At 32.9% G+C, this 15,225-nt stretch overlaps 2 protein-coding genes across 3 annotated transcripts; one reads left to right on the plus strand and one right to left on the minus strand.

Annotated features, from left to right (window-relative positions):
- Positions 1-3,341: 3,341 nt before the first annotated feature.
- LOC120212139 (mitogen-activated protein kinase 19-like) lies at positions 3,342-7,016 on the plus strand. Of its 2 annotated transcripts, none has more exons than XM_039210555.1 (10): positions 3,342-3,774; positions 4,268-4,676; positions 4,771-4,898; positions 5,013-5,072; positions 5,156-5,320; positions 5,413-5,568; positions 5,663-5,874; positions 5,988-6,089; positions 6,212-6,363; positions 6,450-7,016. In XM_039210555.1, the coding sequence occupies exons 1-10, from the start codon at positions 3,751-3,753 to the stop codon at positions 6,833-6,835; spliced, it is 1,794 nt and encodes a 597-aa protein (XP_039066486.1). In that variant the 5' UTR covers positions 3,342-3,750; the 3' UTR covers positions 6,836-7,016. The 2 variants fall into 2 exon arrangements, with proteins under 2 accessions (XP_039066486.1, XP_039066487.1); XM_039210556.1 differs by having other exon boundaries at positions 5,171-5,320.
- A 2,195-nt stretch (positions 7,017-9,211) lies between these two features.
- On the minus strand, positions 9,212-11,866 carry LOC120212140 (bidirectional sugar transporter SWEET2-like). The gene is made up of 6 exons (XM_039210557.1): positions 11,601-11,866; positions 10,419-10,455; positions 10,108-10,324; positions 9,869-10,027; positions 9,655-9,774; positions 9,212-9,561 (listed from the first exon to the last, which is right to left on the minus strand). The coding sequence occupies exons 1-6, from the start codon at positions 11,659-11,661 to the stop codon at positions 9,448-9,450; spliced, it is 708 nt and encodes a 235-aa protein (XP_039066488.1). The 5' UTR covers positions 11,662-11,866; the 3' UTR covers positions 9,212-9,447.
- Positions 11,867-15,225: the final 3,359 nt, after the last annotated feature.

The raw sequence follows: 15,225 nt of genomic DNA on the forward strand, positions 1-15,225 counted from the left end.
GCCAAAAACATACCCTTAGTATCGATTCTGACCCTACAATATAGATACCCACTCTGCAGTATCGATACCATATCTAAGGTATCGATACCCTATCTAAGGTATCGATACCCCTATAGCTATTTCATCCATTGCAACCCAACTTTAAACACATTTTCTAGTGTTTTACACCTATTCGGTCCCATTTATGGTCATAATATGGGTCTAGGGTCTATCGGGCAACGTTTTAGGCCATTTTTTACATTTTGGGCAGGGGTTTCGAAACCTCTGAGGGGGTTTCGAAACCTTACTGGAAAAATGTCATTCTGAACAAGGGGTTTCGAAACCAGCCCAGGGGTTTCAAAACCTTTCCCTACGTGGCACCAGCTCGGACAGAACCCTGCGAAGGCGCGGTTGACGATTCTCGCTTTATTGTCACCGTGTCAGAAAGGGTGCTAGATCGGTAATATTAGGGGAGAGGGTGTCTGACAGATAATTATTGGGTCTAAGGGTGATATTTCGATATAAACGCCTTATAAAACTTAATTTTTATAGAGATTTCTCGACCGTTGATGAAAAATTTAAATACTGAAATTTATTTATTCATATTCAAATATTACCCTTCATTTTAAGAGATCTTTTTGAAACGGATCAAAACTAATAGTTTATGTATCAAGTGTGTTAAGTTTCTAACGACGGAAATACTAAAATGAAATGAAAACTAAAAGTTACGTATGATCTTGAACAAATTCAAAACTTTAGGTACTAAAAAGTAAAATGGACTAAAACTAATAATTTAGATATTAAATGCGTAGTTTACCTAATTATTAATTGAATTAATGAGATAAAGTGTTTAATTTTTTAAAAAAATAATAATTTAAATGATAATATTGTGAATGGAGAAATTGATGGCATTAAATAAAAAAGATCAGTATTTAAAATAATAAAAACAAGAGAAAATCAAATAAAAATATCATTTATTATTATTATTATTAGTATTATTATTATTATTATTATTATTATTTGTGTTTATTCTATTGGGGCCTTGTGGGTATAATTCAAAGATTGGGACAATGCCAAGGACAGGCAACCTTACATTTTTAATGAAATGTTATTGCATATAAATAAAAGGTAATGTGTTCATGAATCAATAACATCATATTGATTTTAATTAATAATTATAAAACAATTATTCCACATATAATTGGGAAAATATAGTTTTATTATATAAATTTAATTTTTTATGTAAATATTTTGAAAAATTATATTATGTTTTATATTGTTCAAAAATTGTTAATTCTTATTATTCTATCCTATCTTATATTGTATAGAGTTTTGGTGGGTGAGAATCTTGCGGTATCTTTTCTTGGCTTAAATATATATTTAGCCCCTAAAGTTGGACAATTTTCTTGCGTCAGTCACTAGAAGATTTTCTTTTATCGAAAAATAGAATATGAGTTAAAATGATATTTTAGTAAATATTGGGGACTAATTTTGATATTATACCTAAATCTTTCCAGTATTTGAATTATTTTTAATAATTTATTGTAAATTTTAACTTTAATTGATTGAGTATTTATTAATATACTTTAGGATAATGTACACAAATGATCCCATAACAATAGAGTATCATTTTATTAAGTTTATTGGCTATTAAAAGTTATAAAACAATCCTTCAACTATAGAATATTGCTTTGTTAAGTCATGACTATTAAAAGTTACAAGTTGGTCACCCAACTATTGATTATGTTCCAAGCTCGTCCTTCTCCGTTAGAAAAATCGGTGATTATCTAAGTTAGATGTTAACATAATGACATAGATATGATGGTCTTTGAGATTCTAGGATTATATTTTATCACACCACAATTAACAGATTAACGTTTAACTTGGAATACTGTTATCTTATTAACAGAGAATGTCAAGTTTATAAAATAATGAATAGTCAGGTGATCATTCTATAACTTTTAATAGTCGAGGGGCTCGGGAAAGCAATACTTTATAATTAAAGGACTATTTTGTAACTTTTAATAATCAATAAACTTAATAAAATAAGAGACCATTTATATAATTTACTCTATATTTTCACGAAAAATGAAGTTTAAATTAATGGTTAAGTTAAAATACTTGCACGTGTATTGTTTTTATTAATGTAAAATAATATTGTCAATTTACGCGGAATAAATTAACTCATAGTCCACATTGAAACATGCCACCCTACCACCAAGGATCATGACATCCCATCAATACTCATTTTTATCTATTCTTCGAAATTTTAATAATATAATTGAGGCGAATTAAATTAAAATTTAAGGGTAAAGTATAGAAATGGTCCCGTTATTATAGGATATTATTATATTAAGTCTCTTGATTATTAAAAGTTACAAAATGCTCCTCTAACTACATAGTGTTGCTTTTTTAAGTCCTTCAACTATTAAACGTTACGAAATGGTCCCCCGACTATTCATTATGTTCCAAACTCATCATTTTCCTTTAAAAAGTTGGCGATTGTCTAAGCTGGACGTTAACATGATGATTGAGATATGATAGTTGTTTGAGATTCCGAGATCAGATTTTATCATATTACAATCTGTAGGTTAAAGCTCAGAATACCGCTAATTTTTTTTTAACTAAAATGACGAGTTTGGAACACAATGAATAGTCATGTGACAATTTTGTAACTTTTAATAGTCGATGAACTCAATAAAACAACACTCTGTAGTCGAAGGATGATTTTGTAACTTTTAATAGTTGAAAGACTTAATAAAATAGTACTCTATAATTAAGAAACCATTTGTGTATTTTACCCTAAATTTAATCATTTTTTAAATTTATTATATATTTTCTGTAAATCATATCCTGTTAGCGTCATCTGATTATTGAAATCTTGAAGTTTCTTAATCATCGTATTTCATTTAGTAATTATAATATTTTGACATAACCACCGATAAATTTACATAATCCGTTAAAGATTAATATATAAATCACAATAAAAAGTTGACAATGATTTATAGATCTAAATTTAATATTATATATATATATATATTAAGTTTTATTAGGAGGACCAATTTGAACATTCTTAGAATTAATATGAACTTAGAAATTATTTACACATATTTTATTCAATGTATTTAAATTGTAAAATTTAACTGCAATTCAAAAAATCAATTAATTTTTAAAATAAGAATTTTAAATATGAACACGAAAAAAATATAAAATTACGATACTGCCACCACCGTATATACATTATACCGTACGTAACGAAGTACCGAACCAAACGGCACAAATAATAATAATAATAAAATCAGTGGATCAAAATTGATTTCAAATACACAAAAAGGAAATTGAAAAAAAAAATGTATTTTATATTTTCATTCACCACCGATCTTTTCATTGCTCCTCTTCCTCTATCATTTCTGTATTTTCTTGAGATCCAAAAGAAACCCATTTGAGCTCTCTCCTTTTGCTTCCATCTCCCCCAGATCTTGCAGATTCTCATTAGACACAGAATTCAGGAACTTCTCAAACCTTTTGATATAAAAGAAGGAAAAAGAAGAAAAAGAACCAGTTTGTTTTGCGTGGTTTTGGTGATTAAAAGTAGGTCTAGGTGTGGGGTTGTTGAATGCGGTTGAATTTCTCTTCCTAGTCTGCTTTTTTGTTTGGTTACCGAGAAAATTTCCTGTTTCTGGGTCTTTTGGCTTTTTAAGTGAAAGGAGAGCTAGAGGGAAGAAAGAAGAGATCTTTTTGGGTGTTTTCTTAAATTGGGTTGAAGGAAAGATGCAACAAAATCAGTTGAAGAAGGTTTGTTTCCTTTTTCTTTTTCCTTTTGGGGTGTATAATTTGTTATGAAAAAAAAAAACTAAAAGCTTTAGAATTTTAGGAATTTTAAGATCTGGGTTTTATCGACATGGGAATTTTGAGGAGGTTCTGCTTTTCTTGATATCTTGTTGGAAGGGATTCTACTTAGGTTTCAGGTTATTCAATCAATTTAAAATTTCTAAAATGTTAAAATTTAGTTATGCATTTGTAGCTTTAATGGTGTTTTACATGGATGATCATGGTTATCGGGATTTTCATCTCATTGCATTACATGGAGTGCTTAATGTTGTAAATGATCATTGAATATTATTCTGTTTCCACCGATTCGGTTTCGTATAAGCACTTTGTTCCCTCTTTTATAGAATGGTAGAGATGGTTACTGATATTGTTGGATTGTTTTCAATCTGCTACTTTTTAATTGGCTTATGGTGAAACATGCCTGGTTCTGATCTAGTTTCTGGTTCGTTTGTTTCAGGAGCTGAAAGAGCTGGACTTTTTTACTGAATACGGGGACGCTAACAGGTACAAAATTCTTGAAGTCATTGGTAAGGGAAGCTATGGAGTAGTTTGTGCAGCGCTCGACACACATACCGGGGAGAAAGTGGCGATAAAGAAAATACAGGATGTATTCGAGCACATGTCCGATGCAATTAGGATTTTGCGTGAAGTAAAGCTTCTTAGACTTCTTAGACATCCGGACGTAGTTGAAATCAAACGTATAATGTTGCCACCATCAAAGAGGGAGTTCAAGGACTTGTTTGTAGTTTTTGAGCTCATGGAGTCGGATCTTCACCAAGTCATCAAAGCAAATGATGACCTAACGCAAGAACATCACCAGTTTTTCCTTTACCAAATGCTCCGTGCAATGAAATATATGCATACGGGTAAAGTACTTTTGGCTTGATAGTCGCAAGATTTTATATTGATTGTGGTAGTAAGAGTGCATATTTATACTGATTTCTAAGTTATTGGTTTCAGCCAATGTGTACCATCGTGACCTTAAACCGAAGAATATACTGGCTAATGCAAATTGCAAGCTTAAAGTTTGTGACTTTGGGCTAGCTAGAGTTGCTTTTAGTGACACCCCAGTGACAGTCTTCTGGACGGTATGCAGTTCTCTTCTTTTTTCATGCGACATTTTTTCTTCTTCTCAAAGAAGAGCGGATACGCATACTTATATGTATTTATGCGTATATATTGTTTTCTGATTCCCCTTGCAGGATTATGTTGCTACACGATGGTATAGGGCTCCAGAGCTTTGTGGATCTTTCTTTTCCAAGGTAGGGCTTTTCCATCTTGTGTGGCCTTTAGTTTAATACGGTGAAGCATGTCTCGTTTAGGTCACGACTCACTTAGAAAACAGCTTGTTTATCTGCAGTACACACCAGCCATTGATATTTGGGGCATTGGCTGTATCTTCGCCGAGGTATTGATCGGGAAGCCCCTATTTCCTGGAAAAACTGTCGTTCATCAGTTGGAATTGATAACTGATCTTGTAGGGACACCTTCATCAGAAACAATTGCCGGGGTACGACATCTTGCTTTTTCTCCTTTTTGTTGTGTGCATGTGTGTGTGTGTGTTTTGGTGCGAATTGGTGATTTTGGTTCACATAAGCGCAGGTTCGAAATGACAAAGCGAGAAAATACTTGTCTGAAATGCGGAAAAAACGTCCTGTGCTGTTTTCACAAAAATTTCCAAATGCAGATCCGTTAGCAGTACGGTTATTGCAGAAGCTATTAGCATTCGATCCCAAGGACAGGCCAACTGCTGAGGAGGTGGATTTCTCGTTTTTCTTTCCGGCCAATAGTAAACAAAACTTTCTTTTCATTTCATTTCATCGCACTGAAACTTTCTGTATTAACTTAATAGGCTTTAGCCGATCCTTACTTCAAAGGGTTGGCTAAAATCGAGAGGGAACCTTCTTGTCAACCAATCTCGAAAATAGAGTTCGAGTTTGAGAGGCGACGGGTGACAAAGGATGACGTTAGGGAATTAATTTACAGGGAGGCACTAGAATATCACCCTCAGCTGCTCAAGGACTATCTAAATGGACATGAAGGAGCCAATTTTCTTTATCCTAGGTTCGAATACTTTCTAATTATGTAATACATTAAACGTAAATGTTAATCTTCATATCTTGTATTTCCGTTTTTATCTTAATCCGCTCGATTATAACATAATTTCGTTATTACAGCCCCGTTGGTCAATTCAAAAAGCAGTTCGCATATCTTGAGGAAAACGGTGGTAAAAGTGCACCGGTCTTCCCTCCGGAGAGGAAGCATGTGTCCCTCCCAAGGTATTACATGTTCCCCACTACTCGGTTTCTCTGGTTGAATGATATATGGACTCGAAAGAAAATGGCACCTTTTCTCCCCTCGGCGAGTTGCAATTTTACAACTTCAATTCTGTTTGTTTCAGGTCTACGGTTCACTCGGATTCTACCCCTCCAAATACACAGTCAACTTCGGTTTTGTGTGAGAATCGGAAAGATATAGAAGTTGATTCCAAAAAAGTAGCGAATGCGATTACTGGTCCGAGGCCAACACGCCCTCCTCCCAGGGTGCCATCGGGTATGAGTGATTTCTTTATGCTGTTACTCGGTTTCCTTTTGTTGTTTCGCCATTTAATCGAGGAGTTCATCCTCCTCTCTGTACAGCGAAGCCTGGGAGAGTTGTCGGATCGGTCGTACCGTGCGATGATGGGAAAAACGTTAAAGACGGTAACGATGCTAAGAACTTCTACAGAAACACAGTCCTTCCTCCACAGAATTTCTCCCCACATTGTTTCCACATAAATCAAGAGAAACCAGGAATATGTACCGACAAGAAACCGCAAGCCAAACCGCTACCGCAGTTTAGCACGGCGGGAAAACCTGCGACGGGAACAGCTTTCGATAAGAACAGCAACCCCTATCACCGATCTCAGGCCAAGACTGAGCAAAGACTACCCATCGATGCGAAACTCCTGCAGGCACAAACCCAGTTCGGTGCAGCCGTCGCCATAGCGGCCCACCGAAATGTAGGGACGGTTCAATTCGGATAAACACGAAACGGGTCTATATCGCCCGATCGGTCTAGTTAGCCGAGTGTTCATTTGTGAAGGGGAGGGTCTCTGGTGTTTGCTAGATAGTTTCCCGTTTATCTAATTTATGTCCTGTAATTAGCATGTGTTGTATCATTGAATTTCTATCAGTGGAATAAAGTTGTTTCCTTTTTCGTAGGAATTTCAAAATTCAAGCTTGAAGATGATTCCTTAACCAGACTTCAATGGCACAATTATAATATTATTATGGCACGTGCAAAACATGGACAACCATTACCTAACACGTTTAAAACAAGCTAAATGATTCGTAGGATTAACATAAAAATGATGTCATAAAATGGTTAATTATTGATGTTTTCTTTGAGGTGGGTTAGGCTTGAAGATGGCTTTCCTGGTAGATGGGTTTGGTGAGAAATTATTATAAAGACAGAATTAAATAAACTAAATATTAAAATTAATATTATCTTTTGTTAATTTAAGGAATTGCCCGTCCAGCTCAGTTGGTAGAGCGTAAGGCTCTTAACCTTGTGGTCGTGAGATTGAGTCTCACGGTAGGCAATTTATAATTGCCGGATGTCTTCTACGAAAGTTGCTCTCATCCTAGCGTTGGGGGCAACCTACTACCCTACCTCTTCTTACCTCATTATATATAGGAATAAGATCAGCTAATTTTTTTTGTTAATTTAAGCTTGTGTTTGCACTCGGTTTAAGCTCATGTTGATTTTAAAAATTATGAACAGTTAAAATCGTATATTTTTTTAAAAATAGTGTTGTTGGTTTCATATTTTATCAAAATATCGAATTGGATCGAACCAAACTGAATCTAATACCCCCTAATGTATGTTTATGTTTCAATTTGTATTTTAATATTTAGATATTATTTTAACCACTGAGTTCGTTTGTTCGTACATTATCCTTACTTAAAATTAAATACCTCTCTAGAATAATATCGGTATTAGATTATAGAATATTGTTTTATTAAGTGTCTGACTAGTAAAAGTCACAAAATGGTCCCCCATTATAGGGTGTTGATTTGTTGAATTATTCGATTATTAAAAGTTACAAAATGGTCACTCGATTATTCATTAAGTTCCAAATTTGTTTTTTTTTGTTAAAAATTTAACAGTAATCTGAGCTAAATGTTAACATGCTGACTGAGATATGATAATCGTTTGAGATTATAAAATCAAATTTTATCATATCTCAGTCAGCAGGTTAACATTCAATTCAGGTTGTTGTCAAACTTTTAACGGAATCGGACGAGTTTGTAACATAGTGAGTAGCCGGGTGATCGTTTTGTAACTTTGAATAGTCGAGAGACTCAAAAGCAACACTCTAATTGAGGGACCATTTTATAACTTTTATTTGTCAAAACTCAATAAAACAATATAATATAATCAGAGGACCATTTGTTAAGCGAGTTTGCTTATTTCAATTTTTTAAAATCAAATTTGAGTTATAAAAGTGAATCTCGATCGAACCTAGACCAAATTTGATATAGTTTAAAGTTTTTATTTCGAGTTCGATTCGATTACCCGATTATATGTTTTACACAACCTTGGTTATGTAAGGGACCTTCTCTATTTTTTCTACTCAACTAGCTGTGACAGAAAAGTTTTTCCAGGAACGTAATTGAAGCTGTTTTTTCCCTCCAGTCTTGCACAAATTATTCTATTAGATCTCACATTTCGAAACAAAAATAAAGGGTTGCTTTGTTGAGTCCCCGACTATTAAAAGTTATGAAATGGTTCCTTAATTATAGAACATTGCTTTGTCGAGTCATCCGGCTATTAAAAATTACAAAATAGGCACACGACCAGTCATATGTTCTAAAATCGTAATTTTTTGTTAAGAAAAAATAGTGACAGTCTGAACTGGATGTTAGCATGCTGACTGTGATATGATAAAATATGATCTCAAAATCTCTTTCATATCTCAATCAATAAGTTAACGTACAACTAAGATCATCATCAATTTCTTAACGAAAAAAGATTAACGAAAAGTGCATTTAATGAAATAGTTTTCTCGGCTAACAATATATATCATATATAAAGATCGTAGCGTAGTGAGTTGGGAGTTCCCTCCCACATCGTTCTAAGCGTGGATCACTTTCATCCAACTTTTTCCATTATTTTCGTATCCGTAATAGTGCGAAAGGAAAGCCTGGCTCCAAGTTGTTCAAGAATGGTGGCGTTGTTGAGTTTCTCGATCCTTTGACTTAGGATCAGTCAGTTCTATTCCTTGATAGAGGTAGGAAATTTTGAACATATATGAATAATCGTATGACTATTTTATAGCTTTTAATAGTCGAAAGACTTAACAAAATAACATTCTATAGTTGAGATACCATTTGTATACTTTACATAATATACCTCATGGTCCAAAACAATCTATTATTTTTCAACTATCATAACCCTTCATTTTTCTTAGGGTGACATTCGTATTTCAACACATATCCGATCATCGGCACATACCCGATCATCGGCACATACCCGGACTGCCGGCAAACAAATTTGTCCGGACGAAGAATCCGAACAATACGGTGAACGAGACCGTAAATCACGATTCCGGTCACAACATCAAAAAAAACTTTCCGAGAAAAAAACCAAGAGTCACGCATGTGACACCATGAGTGGTTCCCTGCATTCTTCAGTACACTTCGCTTTATAATGGAAGTACAACGCGAGTTGTAGGATCCCCAAAGCTGTTCCGATCCCATTCGGAACCTGAAAAACAAACAGGCGATGTTACCGCACAAAACCGACAACTTTTAAATCGAAAACAAGTCGTCTTCATCGTTGTCGATCGACGAGGCTTACGTAGATAAAGGCATCGAAGTTGAAGACGCCGTATAGGAAGAACGCGGTGCTCATCAAGAACGTCGAGAGGGAGAGATAGAACGGCATGAACTCGACACTCTTCGTTTGAATAACTAAATTCTGGGAACAAAGATCATGTCATTAGAAGCTTAAGGAATCTCGAAAACAATCGAAATTCGAATGTATGAAAGGCGCGTTTGATCGAACAACTCACGATTATGAACAATGGGGAAGCGAACATCGATATGAGAGAAGCACAACTTAATAAACCGACGAAGACCCATCGCGTGCCTCGGTCAGCTATTTGTAAGCTCCCGGCAACTATGATCGCCATAAGGCCAAAAACTGCAAGTAGCAATCCGAGCATCCTAATCTGCCCATCGACACGCAGAATGTGACTATCAGTTGTAATCATTCTAAACTAATGAGAAAAAGTTTCAATTAGATAATAACCCTTTTCTCTCTATTGGCATATACGATGAAGACGACAATGTAGGTTATTTGAAAAACCGAACCGATCGAATTAACCGTCATAACCGGCACGTTGTCGTAAGATACCAACGGCGTTCCATACCAGGTGCAGATCAAGCAGTTCAAGAGAGCATATATATAAGGCAACCCAGAAAAGCTCTCGGTGGACTGGTTTCTCACAATTCTTTTAAACGTGGGTCTGAAACGTTAAAAACAAAAAAAGCAGGGACTGGAACTAATTAGAGGATAATTCTTACCACTTGGATTAAAAGTACTTGGAAAGTAGAACATACATGGGGGACACGAACAGCCCGAAAGCAAAGATGTTCCCTGTAATAAACAATGACCGAGATCAGATTGAAGAATCGAAGGAACACCAGATGAATACTTGGACTAATGGGGTCACTTTCAATTAGGACTAAATAAATTGAATGTCCAATGAAATATTCGTGTAATGTTCATTTATTATATTAAATAATTACGTATGAACAAAACTTTTATATTTTTTCAATAAACGGATGAACACGAATATATGTGTTTTCGGTTCATTTATATTCACGAATAAATTTATTTATTGACTCGTATATAAGTTCATTTATCAACTTATTTATAAGCTCGTTTACCTGATTCCACTTTAACTTTAATTTTACATTTTATATATTTGTGAATGTAAAGACTAAATTGAATATAAAGTGAATTTTAAAATTCAAAATGTGAAGTCTAATGAACTTAAGGACAAGTGACATAATTTTACCATTTTTTATTTTATTTTTAAAGTAGTTCTGATTGCCTAGGGAATCAATCATTTAAACATATATTTTCTCACTAAAGTTAGATGAATATGCTGACCGATATATAAATAAATATTGGGTAAATCATGTGTTTAGTATTAAATTATTAGTTTCTGTTCGTTTTAATATATAAATTTTTAATTTTTTTAAAACTATATTTAATATTTAGGTTTTATTTTATTTTAATACTTTGTCTTTAAAAGTTTAACGCGTATAATACATAAACTATTAGTTTTAGTATATTTTAGTATTTGAACTTTTATTTTTTTTTCTAAAATTTAACGTTAAATTTTGAGCGAAGGTATTAAAATGAAATAAAAATCTAAACTTTACGTATGATTTTTAAAAAAATTAAAAGCTTAAGTATTAAAATGAACAAAAACTGATAGTTATGTACTAAATACATAATTTACCAAAAAAATCTTCAAAAATAAATAAATAATAAAGAAACCTCCTCTCGGTTAAATTCCGATTCATCTACATCCTACTTTCAACTCAATGAGGAAAGTGAAAATTTTTGTAATCAGATCAGCTCATCTTCAAGAATGGATTGATGGGTAATTTTGAATGCGATCAAACAAACAGGAAATCTCAACAAAAATTGTAATCAGATCAGTGTTCTAATGGAAATAAATCAGCCTCACAAGAACAAAAGAAGCAAAGACAGAAGGTTAATCATATTACCAGCGATGCCGGCTGCATCTCTGCAAATTGTGAAGGTGCCGTCCGGAATAGAGAGAAGCATGAACGATGAAATTTTCTTACAGACAGAAAGTTGATGGGAAAAAAACCCAGAAAATCAGACCTAAATTTCCGATCATAAGCCGAGTGATTTGCGTCGGGAGAAAATCAAGCTTCCCAGTCCTTTCACAGATATTTTTCCAGACAATTCTCTCGAAAGTATTTCCCTTTCGTTTTCGGGGAGTTTATGGTACGAAAGTTTGCAAAAATAAAATAATACAAAACAGTAAAGAAATACAAGGGCCACAAGTAATGCCAATCATGGCGTAAAGCACTTACCCTTTCATTTGATAAGTGCAGTTTATTAGTTAAAATAAGGGCATTATTAAATAAAAAACCCATTTATTAAAACCGAAAATTATACCTAAATTCTAGAATATTGCCAAAACTATTTTTCATCCATTCAAGTACTTAACATTACAAACGCTACCATTTAAATGTCTGAGCGATCAACGGCGTTAATTTTTTCGTTAAGTTACATGTGTTAAAATTTGGTGATTTTAAAATTTATTTTTTAAAAAATATATTATTATATTTATAAAAAAAATCATAATTTTTGTTAAATTATAAAAAACCCCAAAATACCTAAAATCTTTAAATCCCATCCTTCACTCGCCGCATCTCTTTCTGGCCACAACCACCGTTGCCGAAGTAGTCCCTTCAATCGTCCTAGTTATATGTCGTCGTAGTTGCCATCGATTGACCATCAAGATCGTGTGGGATCACAATGGTCATCTTAGGGTTCGTGGGATATAAAACATTGGTTCATCGTCGATTGGTCACGATTTCATGAGGGTTTTGGTCGACGGGGGAGATGAGGTCGGGAGGAGCTTATTTGACGGCAGAGGACGGTGGCCAGTGTGGTTTTAAAGGTTGAAATGAAGGTTTTTAAAGTTTTTGGGTTATTTTAAAAATGTTTATGATTTTCTTTAAAAAATATATAATTTTAAATAAATTTTTTAAAATCACCAGATTGTGACGAGTGTCACTTAACGGGAAAATTAACGTCGTTGACGGTCCGGGTACCTAAACGGGTAACGTTTGTAATGTTAGGCACCTGAATAGGTCAAAAAAAATTTAGGAACCTATTCGAGAATTTAAGTATAGTTTGGACACTTATTTTGGTATTAAACCTTATTATTTTATTGGAAAACAACCCTATACAACATTAATTGAAAAAATATCTCCCAAATTGCACACGTAAGATGACATTGCGTTCTACAAAACGCGAAATCTTTAAAATTTTCAGATAATTTCATTTAACTTTTGGATAAAAGGCACAATAAATACATGAAATTCGCTTTTTGCAAAACGCGAGGTCTGACCTCGCTTTCCACATAACGCGATGTCATCCTAAGTGAGTAGTTTGGATGTATTTTTTTCCAATTAATAAGAGTTTTTCCAATAAAATAATAAATCGAGGTTTTTCATTTAATAAAGCCAAATATAAGGGTAAACTACGTCGTACATCATTTTATTTGAGATAATATATCGTTTATATCATTAAACTTTTGATTAAGGATGGTCAAAATATCCGAACTTGACAAGTTCTGACCCAACCCGACTTTATAGGAGTTTTTTTTATTTCGAGGTTCAGAGCATGACGAGATGGGTTATATAGCATATACGTTCGTGGCGAGATCGAGTTTAAGGTGAAAAATCATCGATTCGATCTGATCTGATTAATTTTTTCTTTTTTATATATTATATATTATATTTTTTATTTTTTTATTTGTATAGTATCAAAATATACTATTTAATTATTAAAAAAATAAAAATATTATAAAATATATTTATTTAACCGTTTAAAATACAGTAAATAATCATAAATATATTAGTTTAATTATTTAAAATATGTATATATTTGGATCGAGTCGGGGTCAAATTTTGGTCTAAAAATCGAGAGACCTAAAATTCATCGTGATGGGATGGAGTTGGATTTTAGATATATATTTTCGTATCGGGATAGGAGAGGCCAAAAAACCGGCCCATCTCGCACCGTGTCCCTACTTTTGATTATTTTAATTATGATAGAGCACAAGATTTTTAACCTTGAGGTCGTGGGATCGAGTCCCACGGAGGGCATTTCATAATTCAGAGGTCTCTTACGGAAGCTGCTCTCAACCTAGTGTTGGGGTAGCCTACTATCTTACCTCCCCCTTACCCCATACATATGGGAAAAAGGGACAGCCATTTTTTTTTTGTCGTTAAAATTCAAACAAGTAATGATATGGGAAAAACGATATAGTTTTTGTGTGGTTATTGTTGTCTAAATGACATCGTTTTAGTCATTTAACTTTAGGAGTGTATCGATTTTACCATTAAACTTTTGAACGAATCAATTTTAGCATTGAAATCTTCTAGCCTCCACAGGTAGTGAATCATGGTTTGTCATCGATCCTCACTTGTGAGAAAATTCATAACAAATATTCACACTTCACTTCTCTTTCTTCTTATTAAATTGAATTTTCATAAAATTCACTCAAAATAAACGATTAAAAGTTGCGAACTTAATCACACCATTAAAAGAAAGGCACCTAATTGCATAAAAGAAAGAGTTGAGTGCTACATTACACATAAATACCAAAATCAGATATGAAAAATTATATATACCCTATTTTAATCTGTAATTGTCACTATTTTGCTTTCAACGCAAGTTACAGATCAAGTTGGATCGAATTTCGGTCAATGTCCGACCTAAAATTATATATTTTGTTCGATTTGAATAATATTAAAAATTTATATATTATCTATCTGTTTCGAATCTGATCCATTTTTTTGAGATGATATATTTTTAAAAACGTTAATTTTATTGAATAAAAAATAGAGATTTAACTAAAAAATAATATATAGAAGGTTTTATTGTAATTATCCCTAGGCATATAAGACAAAATTCTATTTTTTCCGAATTGTGTTGAGTTGAATATTTTTCATCTTAAATCCGAATCCGATCTGAATATTTCTCTAAAAAAGTGAACCTAACCCGACCTATTTTTTTAAGAAAAAGTTTGACACGATAAGATTGAGTCGTGTCAGAACCGATGGGGTTTAAGTCCGTACCCATATGCTATAAAAGGCTTTCAATTTTTTAGCAATGAAAGCTCAAATACATTGCAGTCTCCGAAGCTCGAATCTGAGACTCTAGAGATAACAACCATTCTTTTAACTACTGAGGTAACTTGATTTGTATTAAATTCAATCATTTTAACATTATATCTATTGATAATTTTATATTAATATTTCTAATTATTTATTTGATATGAGCATTTTAATTCCTAGATATAAAATTATTTAGATTATGACAATATAATAAACATATTTATTTTTAAAAAAATAAATAAATATACAAACAAAAATTTAAATAACATAATTTATTATTGATTACTCTATTAGTATTATGTGTTGGATTCATTAATTAACACTGATGAGTTAAAGTTTCAACCTAAAAAATTTGATCCGACTCGTATAATTATATTAATTATTAAATATTTTTTAATCGAAATAAATTATACAATTATATAAATATTAAAATATTTAACAACTTACTATTTTTAAATAGTGAAAAATT

This window comes from Hibiscus syriacus, unplaced genomic scaffold (assembly GCF_006381635.1).
Source record: "Hibiscus syriacus cultivar Baekdansim isolate YM2019G1 unplaced genomic scaffold, ASM638163v2 tig00109997_pilon, whole genome shotgun sequence".
NCBI classification, from domain to species: Eukaryota; Viridiplantae; Streptophyta; class Magnoliopsida; order Malvales; family Malvaceae; genus Hibiscus; species Hibiscus syriacus.